This window comes from Clupea harengus, unplaced genomic scaffold, assembly GCF_900700415.2.
Source record: "Clupea harengus unplaced genomic scaffold, Ch_v2.0.2, whole genome shotgun sequence".
NCBI lineage: Eukaryota > Metazoa > Chordata > Actinopteri > Clupeiformes > Clupeidae > Clupea > Clupea harengus.
The window spans coordinates 83,982-105,000 of NW_024879635.1; the positions used below are offsets into that span (position 1 = coordinate 83,982).

The window sequence follows — 21,019 nt, forward strand, 5'->3', positions numbered from 1 at the left end:
CCCATCTGCACAACTTCAGCTGCCAATTCTCACACACGTCAAACTGATTGGTTACCGCCTGGTCTGCATTTGCATAGAGTTAAAGATTCGTCAACTTTGGAAGGGAGGCGGAAACGTTTTGTTGCTCGACAGATGGGACATCGTCTCCATTCATTCCCAATGAGAGCGGGACGAATAACGTCCTAATGGAAACGTAGCATTAGGCTGTGAGGTGGGTGAGAGGGTGAAAGTGACAGTCACTCCTGCTATGACCTGTGCATCATTCTTCACATTCCCGAAAGAGAGGTTCTCCGGCTGTCCCACTAAGCCAAGCTGTTTGGCAGCAGCCTGAAGCAGAATGGTCCTTTCGGATCCATTGTCCAATATGGCATAAGTGGTTAGAGTGCGTGAGCCATGGTACAGGAGTACTTTAACTACTTTCAACAGAACACTGTTACTGTGAAATGGTCTGTCTAAGTACAGTGTCCCAGTTGAAGTCTCTGCCACCACTGATGGTTTCTCACTTTCAGTGTGAGGTCTGGCGTTGATTTCGTGAAGTGCTGTTAAGTGTTTGCCTTTGCAGGTTTGGCAGGTGACCTTTAACCTGCACTTGGCAGCCTGGTGCTTCCGACCACATCTCCAACACCGGTAATTGGTCTTGATCCAGGCTGTCTTCTGCGCACTTGTTAACCCCTTGAAATTACTGCACTGATTAAGATAGTGACTATTGCTGTCACAGTAAGGACAGTAGCTTTTAACTGTATCTGGAGTCTTCCCGGCTGAGTCATCACGGATGGCTGTGGATGGTGAGGTGCTTATAGGAGAGGAGAATTCCATCACTGTGGTGGAATATGCCGCTGACTTGCACTCCCTCTTCTCTTTCACCTTCCTGAATGCATCTCCACTGTCTGCACGTGCTGGTTTGACCTCTGTGCCCTGCACCTCTAGTTCAAATTCAAGCCAGTCAGCGAAGTCCAATAAGTTAGGCACAGGCTTCCGTGGGTGGGTATGAATTCTGGCTTAAAAAATAAATTTAGAATAATTTTATAATGAATGGAATTGGTTATTTCAAGTTCAAAAGAGTAATTTGATTTTTCATTTCATGAACATTTTCATTCAACACTATAACAAATAAGTCATCACATTTACTTTACTAATATTGAACTTCATGTGTCACACCTGTTTGCATAATGCATTCCTTGACAGTTGACTGACCTGGTAAAGGCACTTCATCTGCTAGTCAAGAGGAAAGAATAACTTGTAATTATCAATTATTTAAGTACTTTTTTACATCAGTCTGCATGTGTTTCTAAGTGTCATCCATTCTTTGTGTTTGTGAACTCTTAGGAACCTCGAAGCAGAAGCATTACTCCACCTCCCAAAAGTGAGTAAATTTTTATTTAGAATGTATATTCATTTTATTTCATTCATGATATAACCTGCTGACCTGAGTATATAACCTGAGTCACGGAAGGTATCAGACCAAAGACCTTTTGTGCACATCGTACTTTCAGTAATATGGCAAACCCATATTATCATTGACCAAATGAACATTCAATGGCACGGAATGATCATAGTATAGCACATTCTACTTTTCATGCCCAAGCAGTAAATATGTTGGCCCAAGACATCTATTACGTTGGTAATGAGTTATTTTGTCCACAAAGTGAGAAGTGCCTTCAGCTTTTTTCTACACAAAAAGCACAAGTCATTTTAGTGCATGACATGAATCGTTAGTTTTGTTTTCTGTGCATGAACGAATGTACTCTCTTCATAATTTTGTGGACGCAATGCTGATGTGTTTGTGTTTCTTGTGGACAAAAGGCATTGCATTATTACATGGTTTTGTGATAAATGAATGCCCGCCATGCTGCCCCATATCAAAATACAGTGTTATATTCTATCATTCCCAGGCTTAGACACTTGGGGCCTCATTTACTAATATTGTGACCGCAGCGCAATCAGTGCCTTTGCCAAACCGCATATAGCGCACGGTATTTTGCAACGTATTCATCAAACAAGAACCTCGTCTCCTAATCAGCGCCTAACCCCGCCCATTAGTGTTAATAGCGCGCCACTAAAATAGGGAAGAAAGAGCCTGCGTGTTCCTGCCACCATGGATGATGAGTTCAAATTAGAATTAGAGCTTTTGGTTGACGAGGTTACAGCAAACATTTTTCCGTTTAGCCCTTCCGTCCACACTAAAAGTTGTGATCCCTTTGAATTCAAGACTTTTATTGGTGTTCTGATTTTGGGAAATTAAACTTTTCAGCAAACATTGAGTTTCTGGGTTGCTATGGTTACCCCTCAGGGTGCCTGTGCAGCTTCATATTAACGAGTTTATGTTCACGAGTTCATATTCACACATATTAACATGAGTTAATCACACACAGGCAACTGCAAACTGTTAAGATGGTTCCCTAAGCTAGAGATAGCTAGGATAGTTAACATCCAGGTTAACTGCTCCATAGCATCCCGTTAAATAGTCTGGTAGGAATACATGACACCCCTTACTTTAAAACAGCGTATTCTAACACTGAAAACCATGCTTTTCTAAAACGCTGCCCTAGGCGGATACATTTGAAAACTGGATTTGTAGCGTAGACAGGGGAAACTGAAGTTTTCAGACGTTCGTTTGCCATGGGACATGGCACTGGGGGTAGCTTGCGCTCGAGAGGCTATAACGTCAAAATAAACATGGAAGGTGAAATGAATATGGTGCTCTGTCTCTACAATTTACTTAGTTTAGTGAGTGTGCTTCGAGTACAAGTACTTTTCCTGAATAGATACGCGGTACTTCTACGCAGAAGGCGAGCACTGTACTCGGTGTGCTTGAACTATGGGTGAAAATACGGTTTAAACCATACAATGAGCGGCGATTCTGGGTTAGACGTGGCCGAACAGCTAGCTGGTGGGACAATTTTGTATATGCCTATATTAAAGGATATCAAATAGAAACATTTAAACAAATAACATGTCTGATGTTCGTATTTTTCAAATTTCTCGCGCGCACATAGTTTTTATTTAGCAGCTGATATGTAATGCTAAAACACCTCTTGTTTCGTTAATAATACATAATTAGGAGCACTTTACGCATCTCCTCCCATTTCTTTGCGACGAACACCCACTTTCCCTTATACCCTCCCAGCAGCGGTAATCTGCGCTTTTACTCAAGTGCGCCGCCTTTGGAAATACGGTTTTATGTCTTTACCCGCAGAATTTACGCCTGAAATGGGCGCAATCCTGTTAGTAAATGAGGCCCTTGGGATCACGCATCATGTACACTTGAACAAGATGACAATACAATACAGTTTTGGATCTGCAAGATCCTAACTAATTCTAGAAACAAACATGTTCCATTGCCTTTATCCTATTCCAAATGAAATGAGAATATACCATGAATAGTTTTTCTCATGACAGCATCTCTATATGTTCTTAAGAACATTAAGCAGATCAAATGTTGTTCCCCCTTAACCCAATCCCCTCTTGTGGTGATTACTTATGTGAAGGAGGTCATGTAGATATAGATCCTGTCTTTTTCTACAATTACTGCTAATTTCACACCATTCAAGAGTTTTGACTGATTCCTCCACAGTGTCTCCTCTAAGGGTTGTGCTGCTGGGTAAAACTGGTTCTGGAAAGAGTGCCTCGGCAAACACCATCCTGGGGAGGAAAGATGCTTTTAAAGAGGAGTTATCATTTGAATCTGTGACTGAAACCTGCAGTAATCAACATACTGAAGTGGCTGGTAGAAAAATTACAGTGATTGACACACCAGGATTGTTTGATACAAAAAAGCCTTTTGAAAAGCTGAAGGGTGACCTGGAGAAGTGTGTTGAGATGTCTGTCCCTGGGCCTCATGCCTTCCTGCTGGTAATCCGATTAGATGTGAGGTTCACAGAGGAGGAGAAGAATGCTGTGAAGTGGATCCAGGAGAACTTTGGTGAGGGGGCGCTGAAGTACACTATAGTGCTATTCACTCATGGGGATGTGCTGAAGGGGAAACCAGTGGAGGATTTTCTGTGCAAAAGTCCTGAACTTTCATCTATTATTGAAGATTGTGGGAGTAGATATCTTGTCTTCAACAATCAGAGTAAAGACAGCACTCAGCAGGTCAGAGAGCTAAAGGAGAAAATTGAGGCCATGGTGAAGAAGAACGGGGGAGAAAACTACACCAGTGAGATGTACAAGGAGGCACAGAAAAGAATAACAGAAGAGGAGATGAGACTGAAGCGGGAGGAAGAGAGAAAAAGAGAAGAAGAAGTAGACAGGGAGGTGAAGAAGTTCAAACAAAAATGGATTACGACCACCGCTGTAGCCTCTGTAGCAGTTGCTGGATTAGTAGCACTAACAGGTGGAATAGCATTAGCATCAGGAGCAGCGGCAGTGGCAGGAGGAGCTGCACTAGCAGGCGGAGCAGCATCAACAGGAGCTGCACTAGCAGGAGGAGCAGCAACAGCAGGAGAAGTAGTAGGAACAATAGCAGCAGCAGTAGTAGCAGGAGCAGGAGCAGCAGTAGCAGGAGCAGGAGCAGTAGGACGATTAGCAGGAGCAGCAGGACGAGTAGCAGGAGGAGCAGGACGAGTAGCAGGAGGACGAGTAGTAAGATTAGTAAGACCTGAGAGGCAGGAGGTGAAGGAGGAGAAGGAGGAGCTAATAGTAATAGATGAATGGGAGCAGTAGAAGTGGGATCAGCATTAGCAGCTATAGGGAGATGAGGATGAAGCTAATTAACAAGATGATTATCCAAATGAGGGAGCATCTGAGTTTATTGTATGTTTTTATCTTTTAATTATCTGTGTCTTTTAATGTACTCTACCTTTACTTTTAATGCACTTAACCCTTTTAATCTACTATGTTTCCATGTTATTGTAACTACTAAATGCTCTGTGGAATGTTACAATAGATGGAGTGCAATAATAAATATGCATCTAAATATATGTTTCTACTGTAAATATTCATTGTGTATAATGCTAATATTAATGTAATGTAAAGAATCAGAATCAGAATCAGAAAGGTTTTTACTGCCAAGTAGGTTTACACCTACCAGGAATTATTTTGTGGTACGTTGGTGCAAAAAATAAACATACTTATTATATGGCAACGACAGTACGAGCGTTCTGATTTGCTAATGGGTAGTCATGCCAGCTGCATATTGACCTCCTCACCGGTCTCCCAGTCTGATATGGATCCTTATTGCCCTCTGACGTCATCTTCAAAATGAGCTATATTGATAGACATCAACAGCCATGAGGAAATTCAGAAGCAGCGAAAATGTGTTGTTGAAAGTGATGATGAAGACTATACTACTATAGTTTGAATCACTTGTGTTGTTACTTTACTGTAAATTAAAGCCATTTTAGCTGAGCCGTGTTGTCCGTTTTCTATTGATCATTGTAACTTGAAGTTAGCAAGTAATTGGTTGCTAGGCAACACCTCAAACACACTGTGTCGTGAGAAGACTTGAGAGCTGAACAAAACGACATGTTTTCTTTTTACAATTAGCTAAAAATGCCATATAATAAACAACGTACTAACCTTGACCGTTCGGTCATGCCGGGAAATATCAGACTGAGGCTTTGCTTATATTTCCCAGCTTGACTTCACTCTCGGTTAGTAAGTAGTTAACAATAAACAATACACATATGTGTTGTTATTTTTCAAACATAGGAAGAAACAATATATAAAATATATAAAAAAAATTACAGAATATTTTAAAGGGCAAAATGAAAGAGCTGTGCAGTCTATGCAGAAGTGTGCAAATAAGAGTGCGGGATAAGAGTCTGTGTTGGGGGGCGGGGGTCCCGGGCCTTGTTGATGAGGCCAACCGCAGACGGGAAGAAGCTGCTCAGGTGGCGTGAGGTTTTGGTCCTGATGGACCGCAGCCTTCTGCCGGAGGGGAGTGTCACAAGGAGTTTGTGTCCAGGGTGGGAGGGGTCGGCCATAATCTTCCCTGCACGCCTCAGGGTCCTGGATGCATACAGGTCCTAGAGAGATGGCAGATTGGCTGCAATCACCTTCTCAACAGAACGAATGACACGCTGCAGTCTGCTTTTGTCCTTGGCAGTGGCAGCAGCGTACCAGATGGTGATGGAGGAGGTAAGGATGGACTCAATGATGGAGATGTAGGTTTGGCAGGTTGAACTTCTTCAGCTACCGCAGGAAGTACATCCTCTGATTTGGTGAGGGAGATGATGTTCAGCTTAGTGATGTGTGGTTCGTGAACGATTCGTTCATTTTGAACAAATCCTTACAAGGACTCGAGAGTAACGAGTCCTCTCAAAAAAAGATTCGTTCATTTTCTCGTGGCCACGCATCGGGACTTGCATATGCTCAGCCAAGGAAACAGAAATGATTCGTTGAATGCAGGTCACGTGGGAAATGATCCAAAGATCCGTATCCGAAGACCGAGTCGGAAAATGAACGAATCATTTCTGTTTCCTCTAGCTACCAGTACTGAGCCTATGCAGGTCACGTGAAAAATGATCCAAAGATCCGTATCCGGCAGATGAACGAATCATTGATCCGAAGACTCGGTTGGCAGAAGAACGAAACATTGACCCGAAGATCTGTATCCGGCAGATGAACGAATCGTTCACCTCCCGATCGTTCATTGACCCGAAGACACGGCCGGGAGGTGAACGACTCATTCATCTGCCGGATCGTTCATTGACCTGAAGACACGGTCGGGAGGTGAACAACTCGTTCATCTGCCGGATACAGATCAGATCTCGTTCATCCTTCAGTTTCCACGTGACCTGCATAGGCTCAGCACTGGTAGCTCGAGAAAACAGAAATGATTCGTTCATTTTGACTGGGTCTTCGGATACGGATCTTAGGATAATTTTTCACGTGACCTGCATAGGCTCAGAAGAGGAAACAGAAAGGATTTGTTTACCTCGTTCACTTCCGCGTGGCTAGGTTTAGTAAGACGTGAATGATATTCCTTCACAAGTAATAATTACAGGTTTCGTTATTTTAACTTTTTTGTACTTTACTTAGGGTTCAGCGTAATAGTTTGCCGTGATAATTGAATGCTAGTGTGATAATAAATGACCACTTCAAATCATCCAGACTGTCATGATACAGTGTTATGTTGTTAGTGTTAGTGTCACAATATTTTAATGCAGGAATTTCTCTTACCACCACCACTTTCTGAGTTTAGCTGTGAACCAAGGTTTGTCGTTGTTATAACTTACCCTGGTGCGTGATGGTACACAGCTGTCCTCACAGAAGCTGATATATGATGCCACAGCTTCTGTGTACTCACCCAGACTGTTGGTAGCAGTCCTGAAAACCTCCCAATTGGTACTGTCCAAGCACGCCTGAAGATCCTCCACAGCTTCACTGGTCCACTGCTTAGATGTCCTCACAACAGATTTGCAGAGTTTTAATTTCTGCCTGTATGCAGGGATCAAATGGACCATGACGTGGTCAGAGTGTCCCAGTGCAGCCCGGGGGACGGCATGATAGGCACTGCTAACTGTGGTGTAGCAGTGATTCAGAATGTTCTCCTCTCTGGTCGGGCATTTAATATATTGTCTGTATTTAGGGAGTTCGCGGGTGAGATTTCCTTTGTTAAAGTCGCCGAGGACAATAACTAAGGAGTCCAGGTTAGTCCTCTCCACACACAGTATCTGTTCGGCGAGCATGCGCTGTGCAACCTGCACGTTGGCTTGCGGTGGAATGTAAACACCGACCAGAATGAATGAAACAAACTCACGGGGGCAGTAGAAGGGTTAACAGTTGATAAAAAAAGATTCCAGATCAAGAGAACAGTACTCTTGAATCACTGTCAGATCCTTGCACCAGCCACTGTTAGCGTAGAAACAGATTCCTCCACCTTTCATCTTGCCTGGAAGGTTCTGTGTGGCGGTCCGCTCTGGAGAGTTGGAAGCCTGCCAGTTGCAGCGCAGAGACCGGTACTAATCCACACAGCCACGTCTCTGTGAAGCACAAAACGGAAGAAAGAGAAAAGTCCCTATTACTCCTGATGAGGAGGCACAGTTCATCCATTTTATTGCACAGTGAGCGGACATTGGAGAGGAGTATACTTGGTAGAGGCGACCGAATACCTCTCTTCCTAAAGCGCACCAGGGCTAAAGCGCGTTTACCTCTCTGTCTCCATCTCACTGCGTGGCCTTTGATTAGTAGGTCTGATAAATCCATGGAAGATGCAAGAAATTTGGGACATAAATCAGATGGTGTTGAGTCCCTGATGTATTCCCTGATTATTATCTCCATAGCAACACAATAACAAAATAACAAAATAAGAAAAATATCCGAGTTGAGTCGTAATAAACAGAATTAAAGACTTAAAACAAACACACCGAGGCGGCCATACGGGGCGCCATCACCATGACAACAAATAGGTTATGAACATTCCAAATCAGGAATGTTTAAATATTTACACACTTTATCAAAATAATGAACATGTTTCCGTCTAAAATGCATACATCCCAATAGAACTATAGCTATGGTTATAGTCTACAGCAGGTGTACTCAATAGGCGGACTCCGGTCCGGATCCGGACCCAGACGCAATCAAATTTGGACGGAAGCCAAAATCAACATTCTAATTGAATCAAGATCCAAGCGAGTGCGAGATCATTGGTGCGTGATTTCGTGCTATATATTTTTTTCCTACTCGATGTGGTTTCCATCTTCCATGTCCAATGTCCAATCAGGAGCTGTAATATAACAACATCACTATGACAACTCACTCACTCAATGTTGGCCGCAAGCTCTTTGGGTCACGCAGGTTGTGTGTGTCAATGGCAACAACGCAGGCAGATCGATTTGTGAACGGTATCTTTTTCTCAGCAAACGAAAATCATGGCGTGCTCTAAACCCGACAAAAAACGAAAAGTGAATTCCAAAGATCGCAAATTTAAGACAGAGTGGACTGACAAGTATGCATGCTAGAACTCTGAGGTAAGGGCCAGAAAAATAAACCATCTGCAATCATCATACCAAGCAACATGCAGTGTAATAGTTAGATCAGCCACACAACAAGAGTGTGCATAACTCAACATACTGTCGTGAGTCTGCCTTTTCAACCATGAATATGGTGAAAAACAAATACAGGAGCACACTCACTAATGAACACTTACATCAGTGCCTTCGCCTGGCCTTCACACCTTTTATGCCCAAGTTTAAACCACAAAAAAGGTGTCACCTTTCACACAAATAAGGCCAGACAACATCACCTTTTGTGCATAGTTCGAACGTTTTTATTGGAGTTATGTTTTTGGATTTTGACTGTCACTGTTCCGGACCCTGGACTGAATGGAAATTTGCAGAGTGACCTTTTGGGTTTCTAATTGAGTACCCCTGGTCTACAGCAAAGATGATTATTTCAAGATTTTCTCAGGTGTAGTGGTTGTGTAAATGGTGTTTTTGTATGCTCTTTGAGTGCAAACATAGAACATAACACCAAAGGTTGCCAAACACTAAGTTATTGGTTATGACCGTGGTGGTCTCAGGCTGTCTGAAGGGCAGGGGTGAACAAATAAAAAGGGCTCCTACTGCACAACATGGGGCCCCACATGGACTCAAAAAGATACGATGCATCATGTATGAGCAAATAGCCTTCATCCTTGATTAAGATTAGCATTACGTTATTAGGTGATCCGGATTAAAGTATAACCACACCTCCATGATAAAAACAAACAAACAGGGAACTATAAATAGTTCACCTAAAATAATCTAACCTGAACTAAAGGCAGGGATGATACTAGGGGCCAGATTTACTAACAGAATTGCGCCCACTTGAGGTGTATAAAATAGGGTGATATTTGAATTGAATGAAACCCAAAAGGACTGTGTTACTGGTTGTGAAATAGGTGACAATCGTCACAGGTCTGTCCGGTTAGAAACAAGAACGGATGCCAATGTTCCAATGATTACTGATTTATTTCCACACACACACTCGAGACATGAAGTGGTAGATGACTGAATGAATGATGCCCGTGAAGGTAATCCGTGTAAAGGATTGACAGTAGACTGACAATGATGATTAACTGTGAGTATAATTATCCCGTGTAAAGGGACTTATATCCAACAATGAATCCTTGAATGACCGTGTACTGATCCGTGGTTTCTATGAATGATATGAATAACAAATATATACAAATATTAACAATTAAATATGATAAAGATGAAACAGTATATACAAACGATGATTATGATGGCTATGATATAAATACGGATCTGTCCCTTTCACAACATTCCACTCCTCCGTTAACAACGGTAATTCTTGCTTAACGGTAACAGAGTGAAACATGACAAGACAGTATAATTACCACCCTACATAAACATACATATATTATATACACTGATATGAAACAGACCCGCTACATTACACATACAACAACGAAACACTCACTCTTTCATTGACGCACGGTATGATCGCGAATGTCTCTGAATGAATTGACCTGATGAACTGCTTGAAGCTCCTCTCCATCTCCGCTTACTTGACCCACAACTGGCCAGTGGTGGCCCAAGCTTATATAGGCCAGAGGGGGGATGAGAGGGCATGTTCAGACCTGTTTTGGAAACCCAGCATGGGGTGACCATCTGGCCAGTGAATTTCCACTGTGCACGAGCCCCACGTACTCCTGGGATCAACTGATAGGCTGACCTCTGCCTGGACCCCAGGTCCCGTGAGTGTCCTGCACAGTGGGGTGCCCCAGCTGGATGCAACTGGTGAGACAGCCCTTTTTAACAAGGTGTAATTTCTTCGCAAAATGCGGGTAATGGCATGGAACCGTATTAACAAACGGGTAAAATCGCAGATTCCCCGCTGCTGAAGCGGAAAGAGGCAAGTTGAGTTTCCTGTCTAATTCATATGCATACATGGGAGGGTATATGGGAAAGTGGGGGTTCACCGCAAAAAGATGGGAGGAGATGTGTAAAGTGCGCCTAATTATGACGTCATCTTCTAAGATGGTTAATGCTTTGGATTGTGGGGGGCCTGAGCCGGTCATCCTGGTCTGAGCTCGGTTCCGTCTCTTTATATCCATTTTTTACTTCCTTTTATTTTATGATTTTATTCGTAATATTCTGCCAGATAGCATTTTTCTCCGAAGGCAGTGTATTTCTGCTTTGTACTGTGTTTAAGTTTGCTGTAACCTCGTGAACCAAAAGCTCGAATTTGAATTCTAAGGCACTGATTACCTGAGGTTCCTCGTTTGATAAATACTACTTAAAATGAGGAAACACAGCGTGCGCTTTTTGCGGTTTGGCAAAGGCGCTGATTACGCTGCGCTCTCAAATGAACGTAAATCAGACCCTAGGTGTTGAAAACATTCAGGACAGCCCAGGCCTGTAGGGAGGTCAGAGGGCATCTTCCCCCTGGACAATGTTTTAGATTCTGGCAGCTAAATGCACCATTTTCACACAGTTTGGGCCTGAAGATGGTTCATGGCACACAGGGCCCATCGTCTGTCTGACTCACATGAACATTAGCCCATTCGGTATACCACTCTGCTTGTCTACATGACACTTTTATGCTAGGTCACACTGACACGGACATCGCCATAGGTTACCCATAGAAAATATTTGAGGTTTTTATGAACAGAAATTATATTTCATGTGAACATCAAACTGTTTGAATATCAGAAAACACTACGTCTGCCTTGAAGGTTTAAATGGGTCTCTAAATAGGGCTGCCTGGGTTGTCTTTGAACTGCAAGACATACCTTGTAGCTAGCTACCACCAGATGCCAACAATGGCAAACCAGTGTGCTCTCTCTCTGTCTTTGTCTCTCTTGAACATCACTGTAGTGCGTAGAGATACCTACCAGCAGTATAGGAAGTACTGAAGCTTAGTACTTGAGTAAAAGTACAAATACCCAGCAAAATATATACTTTAGTAAAAGTTGAAGTGCTACATCAACAATACTACTTATGTAAAAGTAATACGTACTTACTTTTAAATGTACTTTAAGTATTACAATTAAAAGTGCTCACGCAATGGGTTGACTCAATGTAGGGTGCGCCATTTTGATAAAGAATGCAGATATAGCTACTGGTAATACTTATGCCTCTACTGATGTCTCTTCTAGTAATAATTATAAGCAACAACATTTTTTTTATTGGAAAGGTTGGTGTACTTATTGTGCTTAGCCTGTAATACTGTTCACACTCTAATTTACAATTCTGCGGATGACAAGTTATCTATCAGGGATTATCATACTAAAGTTAATACCATTAAGCCAAACCAATTAAGACAACATGTTATATCTTTAAATCATTTATTTAATTTTAAAACTATTTAAACATTGTGCTCTGTTAATAGCAGTATAGGGGAAAACACAGTAGTAACCCAAGACTAGGCACAAAGTGTGCATGCTAGGCAAGAACCAGCTGACAAAAAAGGCAGATCTTACAATGATGAAATTGGCAATAAATTAAGTTTGAGGGAAATGAGAATTTGACCATTTGCCAGGCAGCCAAAAAATGTATGAGAAAAAAAATGTAAAATGGCTATCGGTATTTTAAGCCTTGCTTTTCTGTAGCTTCTTGTAGGTAACATGAAAAAGAAATTTGATTTCAAAAGTTCATTACTGCAAGGTCTGTGCTCTTCTGAGAGGCTTTTGTGTCCGAGTTTTTGCTGCTTACAGGTTGAAGCACCCTCACCAGCAGGCAATGTCCCCTTCCTTCTGGTTGTAGTTGCAGTAAGGTCATTGCATTAGTTGAGAAGTGCTCTGTGCTTTCTCTATAAAAATAGTAACAATAACAATACTACACAGTTAATCTTAATCTAAATCATAATTTATTCAACCTACAACTCAAATTCTCACAACCTAATTTAACATTTGCAGGGACAAGACTAATTTAACCTGCACCATACAAGCAAAGTGCAAGTGCAAACTAATCACTAACACTATTCTAACAACCTAGAAAGACCAGGGCCTTTACTACAAGTTTACCTGGTGTCCTGTGATCACCATCTCTAGTAAAGGTCGAGCCAAAGGCGGAAAGCACCACCACTGTTCCAAGCAGACCATGATGTGGAATTAGCATAGCTAACCTACCAGCTTTATCTTACCACTACGTTAAATAAATAATGAAGGTACAATTGTGTTATTTTGATGCTATTGCAACAAAACATCGGTCAGTAACAGAATTAAATATAATATGCAAAAGGCAGGGTCATTAACTTAGCATAGCAAGAAATCCGCTTACCTCGACATGTTTCTTCAAATTTGAAGGTGAATTTTTGAAAGCCAGCAACTTCTTTCTTTGAGGCTGACAGGAAATGCACTGAAATGGATCACTGAAATGACTGGATCCATGTTTAACGCTCAGGCTATATAGGAGGCAAGTCTACCGCTGGTGCTGCTGCCAAACGTGTGCTCTGCTATCATTGGAACTGATACAGTCGAAAGTATAGATAATAGCTACAAAATGTAACAGAGTAAAAGTCAAAAGTATGCACTATTATTTCTACTTAATTAAATTACAGATACGTAAAAATGTACTTAAGTATAGTAACAAAGTAAAAATACTTCGTTACATACCACCACTGCCTACCAGTGAGGGTAAGAGAACAGAAAGTTAAGAGTCCAAATAAATGAGTATCTGTTACATGGTACATTCAGCTGGCACATTCAGCTATTATGATCCAAACATTGATTTAAATTGAGCTTTAAATGTTTGTTAAGGCGTTTGATACACTGCTGTACAGTGTGCTTTAAATGTTTGATTCAGGTTGTGATAACATATCAACATATGACACAGCGTGAGAATGAGAATTGACATCTGTTTAGTGGTGATAATCATATTTCTTTATTTGTTACATGGTTAAAAATCCATATTGTTGGTGGAGAATGGTAAATGTTTAAATGGTATTAATGTGCCTTAGATATTTAATTAATTCAGCCAATATTATGTTTCTGATAGTCATCAGTTATCTAGTGATTCTGCCTTAATCTATGATCTGAGGATCGATTGTTTGAGTCTCTGGATATTAGTTCAGGGGGAAATCGCGGGTTTCTCTCTGTCTTTTGGTGATTGTCGAGTAAACACGATTCTGTTTGATGAAGAAAACTCTGAATGACTTTGTGGTTATTTCTCACTAGTTCAGAGGTACAACATGTCGTTTTAGGACCTAAACATTACAATTGTGTTAGTGTAACAGTTTCCACCATTGTTTTCTCAACATGAGTCATCTTTTTCTTCAGGAAATTGACCTGACAGGCTCACTCTCCCATGTGCAAGAACAGTATCTTGATCCACAGCTGGTGACAATAATTATAAAAATAAACGTAATAACTCTTATTAGGTGTCAAAAAGCACTCACTGCCCACGATCCAGTTGCACAAAGCACTTTCACCCCCTTTTCACTGCCCTGCACTTTCACTGACCAGTTGTCCAAAAGTACTGACCAGTATTCCAAAAGCACTTTAACTACCCCCTGTTCCATAATATCAGTTTGACACTGCGTCCATCTATACCTTATTCATGTGGTGTTGCCAATTCCAGCACCGATGTTAGCACCAGCATCTGAAAACACTGCAAGTTTTTGTCGTGGAAACAGTAAAAAAAACGTCCTTAGAATGCTTGAATGGTCTACTTACTAATGTTTATCAATAGAAACAAAATATATTTTAGGGCTATGTGGGAAAAATAAAATGAACATTTCACATTTCAGTCTGTCAAAAAACAGCTCCTGTTGACACTCCCATTAGCAGCTCTATGCTCAGTTCACTTTCAGAAAGTCGTCCTGTGAAAGTATTTTCACAAGTTGCTGATAAAATCACACCCACACATTAAGAGCCATGTCCTTTTAAAGCTGATGCTTGTCTAAGAAATGCCATATGTTCATTTCTCAGATATCTAGGTTTCCACTAGTTTGGGTTTCTGCTAGTCTGCTGTTAGCAAATTAGTCCTCATCTTCACACACCTGCTGCATCTCCACTGAATAGTGACCGTCCAATGGGCAAGTGGCTGGCGTGTTGCTTCCTGAAATGTTTTTTCCTATTGATGTTGACCAGTAGATGGCAACAACAGCCAGCGTTGCATAGTCATGTGGAGCATGCAATGGATATCTGGACACTTTGGGGATTTTGAGACGCAGATGTTTAAAAACGCTGCTTTTGGAGCATCACTCAATTCCACATGTCACGTGGCAGCAATTTACTAGGCAGCACTTATGGTTGTGCAATCTTCAGGTCAACAGAAGAGATGCCCATTTTGAGTGTCCCATCTCTCATCTTTGTCCCATATCTACTCAGAAAGTGCTATGACACTGTTTACAATAGGCTACATTTAATTTCCCTTGGCATAGCCCTTTCACACAGCCGTCAGGCTGATGATAGTTTGGTTACTGACTGTAGACTTGGGATGTCCAACTGTTAAACAACGCCTACAAAAACACTTGTTCTTTAGCATTATGTTGATGATTTTCAATTGTTCTCTATTATTTCAGTGCACAATTCTTTAACAACAAATACCAACGATTAGGTATAGTTTTGTCACAAACTCCAATGACCCATAAGCTCCGGCAGCATCACTGAATCAGAACATTGTAAGATTGTAGAGTAAACCATTAAACACAGTAAGCTTGCTGTCTTGACCCTGTCCCTACTAAGTTCTTAAAAATGTCTGTAAAGATGTCTCCATAGCTGTTTCTAAAAGTAGTTAACACATCTCTTGAGGCTGATAATTCCCCAATGCATTTAAAACTGCTGCTGTGAAAGTGCTTTTGAAGAAACCAAATCTAGACTATAGTGTGCCCAGTAATTACAGGCCCATATCCAGCTTACCCTTCATGAGCAAGACACAGCTAAATCAGCTGAACCACAAGTAGGCAGTGGTGATTGGTCAACACTATTCCTGGTATTCTATTGGTTGGTGAACTTTGACAGGGTCATGTCACAACAATCTGAGAGGGAGAGAGAGAGATATATAGAGAGTCAGAGAGTCACTGCAAGGAGAAGGACGTAAACCGAAGCTGTCAGGACCGCTGGGGGAAGGGGGACCCAAAAGCACGACAGGAATAAAGAGCAAATGTGTGATTTACTTCCTTGAGGAAGATTCATAGAAACAAAAACCAGATAGGCAGAACAGAGCACAGACCAAAACAGAAACCAGAACAGGAAAATAAACCACAGAACTAAACAAAAATGAACAGGCAATAAGGCACAAAGGTCAGCAGGGAATCAAACAAACCAACAAACAGGCAGAAGCTTCAATAATGCCGTGGTCAGAACAAACTAGGTGCATTAACTGAACGAGCACGTGAAAATAGACCATCTGACAGAGATGCACAGACAGAGCAGGGTACAAAAAGGAGGGGGAATAATGTTGACCAAACAAGGTAAGGGGAGGAGCAACAAACACATGTAAACAAAAGCACATGTCAAAACATAAACACAGAGCACATGGAACAAAAGGACAAAATGGCCACCAAGGTGGCCAACACAGGAAGTCCCCGCTGGAGCCGTGACAGAAGCACAGAACATCTGGAAATCAACAGTATATCTGAGTGCTTCTCTAACATCTGGGAAATCAACAGTATATCTGAGTGCTTCTCTAACATCTGGGAAATCAACAGTATATCTGAGTGCTTCCCTTTCATTGTTGTGGAGAAAAGAATGGGAAGTTCCCCCTGGATGCTGCGCTCGTCTAATGAGCGTTGTTTAGCACTGCCGTCTGTGCAAGTACGGCAATCTAGACAATTCTCATTCGCAGTTCCAGGTTGGTGGAACGAGCTGCCTAGCACTATCAGAGCAGGGGCGTCCCTCTCTACCTTTAAAGAAGCTCTTGAAGACCCAACTCTTCAGAGAGCACCTCCTTTCCTAACTTGCACTACTACTAGTACTTAACTTACATTCCTGCACTTTTTTTCTATTTCTTATGCAAAATATTTTTTATTGTTACACTAGGTCTCTATTGCTCGTAGCTTGATTGTTCTTTGTATGTTGCTTTGGACCAAAGCGTCTGCTAAATGACTAAATATAAATGTCAAAGTTCCTCTCTGTGGGAGGAGCGTGAGTCACTTTCACTGGGCTGTTACAGATGAAGCACAGGCAGATCCGGGGCAGGGCAGGGTCTGGGAATACACTTACTGACCAATCAGGGGTGAATAGATGGATGAATTGTTAGATAGATAGATAGATAGATAGACAGAGACACACAGACAGACAGACACACAGATAAATAGATAGTTAGATATATGGATGGATAGATAGATAGACAGACAGACAGACAGACAGACAGACAGACAGAAAGACAGACAGAAAGACAGATAGATAGATAGATAGATAGATAGATAGATAGATAGATAGATAGATAGATAGATGGATAGATAGATAAACAGACAGACAGACAGAAAGGCGGACAGATGGACAGTAGCAGGACTGGCTGCTATCTTCCCAATGCAATACTTATAGATGACCACCCACTCACTAATGTGATTCAATGTATTCTTTGCTGTACCTTTCAATCCTTCCAAATCCTTATTTTAAATCAACATTGATTCCAATTCCATTCTCCCTGGCATCTGCCCCTGGCCATCTAACCATTGGTTTCTGCTGTCTACTGACAGGAGTACTGACAGGACTACTGACAGGGGTACTGACAGGGGTACTGACAGGGGTACTGACATCCTTTGGTCTGTGGTGCTCAACTGCTGAACTTCAACCGACTGACTTTATCCACCTCTTAACAAGTAGTGCTCAATGCGGGGGGCGGGGGGGGGGGGGGGGTCCCTGTATTCCTTCATCCAGGCCTTTCTTTTCTTCCCTCCGATCCTCAAGCTTTTCAGTGAGGTTTCCTTCCTCCATCCACATATACAGAACTTGAAGGGCTTTCCTCTCATTCCCCCTGAACTGGCCGTATCTGTGTTCAACCCCTTTCTCGTAAGCCATGCCAGAGTCCAAAGCCATGTGGTCACCCTGTGAGTCATCTTCCACCCCTGCTCTCGCTGACTCTGGGGGTATTCTTCTGTTCGGTTGGTTCTTCTGTAGCGTACTTGGGCGCATCTCTTCAGGACCTGTTCGCCTCTAGGACCCTGAGGCGGGCAGGTAAGATTGTGGCCGATCCCTCCCACCCGGGTCACAAACTCTTTGAGGTTCTTCCCTCCGGCAGGAGGATGCGGTCCATCAGGACCAAAACCTCACGCCACAAAACCAGCTTCTTCCCGGCTGCAGTTGGCCTTATTAACAAGGCCTGGGACCCCCACCTGACCTGGACTCTTATCCCACCCCCACACCCTAAGTCTGTGTTACATTAACACACATTACATCGCACATTGCTCATTCACATTGCACTCCTGTTTTGCTTTTTGCACTCTACTTTCCACTTTACTTTTTTTATATTCATTGTTTATATATTTGTATCGTATAGATTGTGTTTTTTTGGTTCTTATGTGTAGTACTTTTCTTATGTGTAGTACTTATTTGTGATTTTATGTTACATGTATGTGTAGTACTTATTGTGTTTCTATGTTTTTATGTTTTATGTTTACTGTATGCACCTTCACACCAGAAAAAATTCCTACCTGGCAATAAATGTAAACCTACTTGGCAATAAATCCCATTCTGATTCTGATTCTGATTCTGATTCTGATTCTGATCTTCTTGGCTGTATTTGCCACAGATGCTGCTGCTGCTACAGCTCACCCCCTCCAAAGCAGTCCCAGTGAGTTCTACTCCCTCTTGCCAACTGTCTTTCCAAGCTGTCATCTAATCATTCCCTTGTTGTCAGCTGCCCTATTCAGGGCAGTCACGCGGTTCTCTAGACTGGCCATTTCAGTTATGCACAGGAGAAGATGTTGAATTCCTTGTGCTATTGGTTGGGGTCTTCCCACAGCGGCCAATCCTCTCACAGTCACATGCAAGTGCTCATGGCCAACAACCTTACCTAATCAATGTTACAACTGCCCAACCATAGATCCTGAGCAGCAGGATACAACAATAACACACAACTGGCTGGTGACAGCTGTCAGATACCTGGGATCCGTAAAATACTTTGGGTTGAAGTGTGTAAAATAAATCAAATGAACCACATTTTTTAAAGATACAAATTGCATGGCAGGGGAACTACAAATGATCACAGCCCTTGTAGTAGACAAAAGCAAAACAAAATTGTTATTGATTATTGACTCCTAGTAGACAAGTTTGTTATTGATTATTGATTCCTAGTAGACAAGTCTGTTATTAGTTCCTGGTGGACTGGTTTTTATCAGTTCCAGTTCCAGTTCATTTGATGATGAAGATGCCGAGGTATACCATTTGGCTGGGGAAACAACAACAACAGCGCTTGATTTGACGTGTCCTTTACTCAAACGACCCATCAGATAAGCTGTGACGTAGCAACCCGTGCAATGGGACACAATCAGCCCTCATTGCTATCTCCTCTTCTTCTTCTATGGTATTTCCCCATTGTCGTGCTATAGCCTTTCATCTTCTTCGGTGGTATGGCATTTGTTTTTCCACTGTGCCTGACGTGCCAACCTCTTGACATTGTGCAATCTGTGTTCCCATCAGGCCAAAGGTCTGCGCTCTGTATAAAGGGTCTGATTGGGGTGCTGACTGACAACTCATGCTAAGCTGACCATCGCTAGGTGTGCAAACCACTCACTCAATAGTCTTTCCCTTTCCATCGTCACCTAAGATACAATAGGGCCTTCTGTACCAGGTCAGAGAGAGAAAGAGAGAGAGGGGGAGGGGGGGTACAGAGAGAGAGAGAGAGAGGGAGAGGTTGAAGTTGATGAGAGAGGAAGAAAGAGATGTAGATTTTTGGGATGAATTTTACTTTATTTAAAGTGATTAAATAAAAAAAAGTTAGTTTGTGAGTGACCAGCATGTTGTTTTAAGGTACTGGGAGTATCCATTTTCTTGAAAAATACACGCACACGCACACACAAACATGCACGCACACACGTACACACACACACGCACACGCACACGCACACGCACACGCACATACAATGGGTCTAATGAGGGTGTCAGATGTGATTTCTGATGACCTTTACAAATGCCAAAGTGTCAGTTAACAAAGGGGCAAGACACTCACACACAGAAAGACAAACACACACAAACTCAAACGCACACACACACGCATGCACATGTAGAATTGCAAGACTGCTGTAGGTACTCCAGTCTTTAAAATATTTGTTCTACATTAATTAATTATGAATTATGAATTCATTAAATAATATGTTTGTATATTAAATACATGAATACCATGTACACTTATCAGAACACAGCAACTTTACCTGCACAGCAAATGTTATAGAATATTACAACACAAGCATACTCCAGTCATCCTTAGAGGATGTGTCTGCTATTGGAAATGGTAAATGGACTGCATTTATAAAGCGCTTTTATACTCATAGAGCACTGAAAGCGCTTTACAGATGAAGGCCTCAGACATCTACCCATTCATACACCGATGGCAGAGGCTTCTATCAAAGGTGACTCTCTCTGTGTGTGTGTGTGTGTTTTGCTCAAGGACACTTCAACACTTGGTGAGGAGGAGTTGGGTTTTGAACTAGAGACTTTCCGTTTGAACGACTCCTGTACCTCCTGATCCACTAACGGCCCAAAGTCTTCATCACTTCAATACAGGCTGTTATACTTCCAGACTTGTATTTCACAAAGGTTTTGTAGGGTTAAATAATGGAGTGACAAGCATTTTGTACCCCCCCCCCCCTCCCCTCTCACTCTCATACAGTAGGGCCTAATGATAGAGAGACTAGCATTTCGTACCCTCTCTCTCTCTCTCTCTCTCTCTCTCTCTCTCTCTCTCATACAGTAGTCATTCTTCAACACAATAATGAATCTACACCAATACATTGTCTAGCCATGTCACAACATTACATCCTTATGCTGTAAGCCCTAATGATTGCAGTAAAGTAAATGATTACACAAATTAAAAAAATTATAATTTAAACAATGCAGTTTGGTTTCATACTTCGGGGACATGTAACTGATTCACATTTTTACTCTATTCTCCCTATGAAACACTTCATGTCAGAAATGGTTAGGCCTGGTTTTCAAGAACCTTGCGTAATATTTTTTAGCTTA

At 41.9% G+C, this 21,019-nt stretch overlaps 1 protein-coding gene across 1 annotated transcript; it reads left to right on the top strand.

Moving 5' to 3' along the window:
* Positions 1–772: 772 nt before the first annotated feature.
* LOC122129340 (GTPase IMAP family member 9-like) lies at positions 773–19,501 on the top strand. Its single transcript, XM_042704330.1, has 5 exons — positions 773–985; positions 1,327–1,363; positions 3,575–4,254; positions 18,588–18,629; positions 19,478–19,501. Exons 1-5 carry the CDS (start codon positions 773–775, stop codon positions 19,499–19,501), a joined length of 996 nt encoding a protein of 331 aa, XP_042560264.1.
* Positions 19,502–21,019: the final 1,518 nt, after the last annotated feature.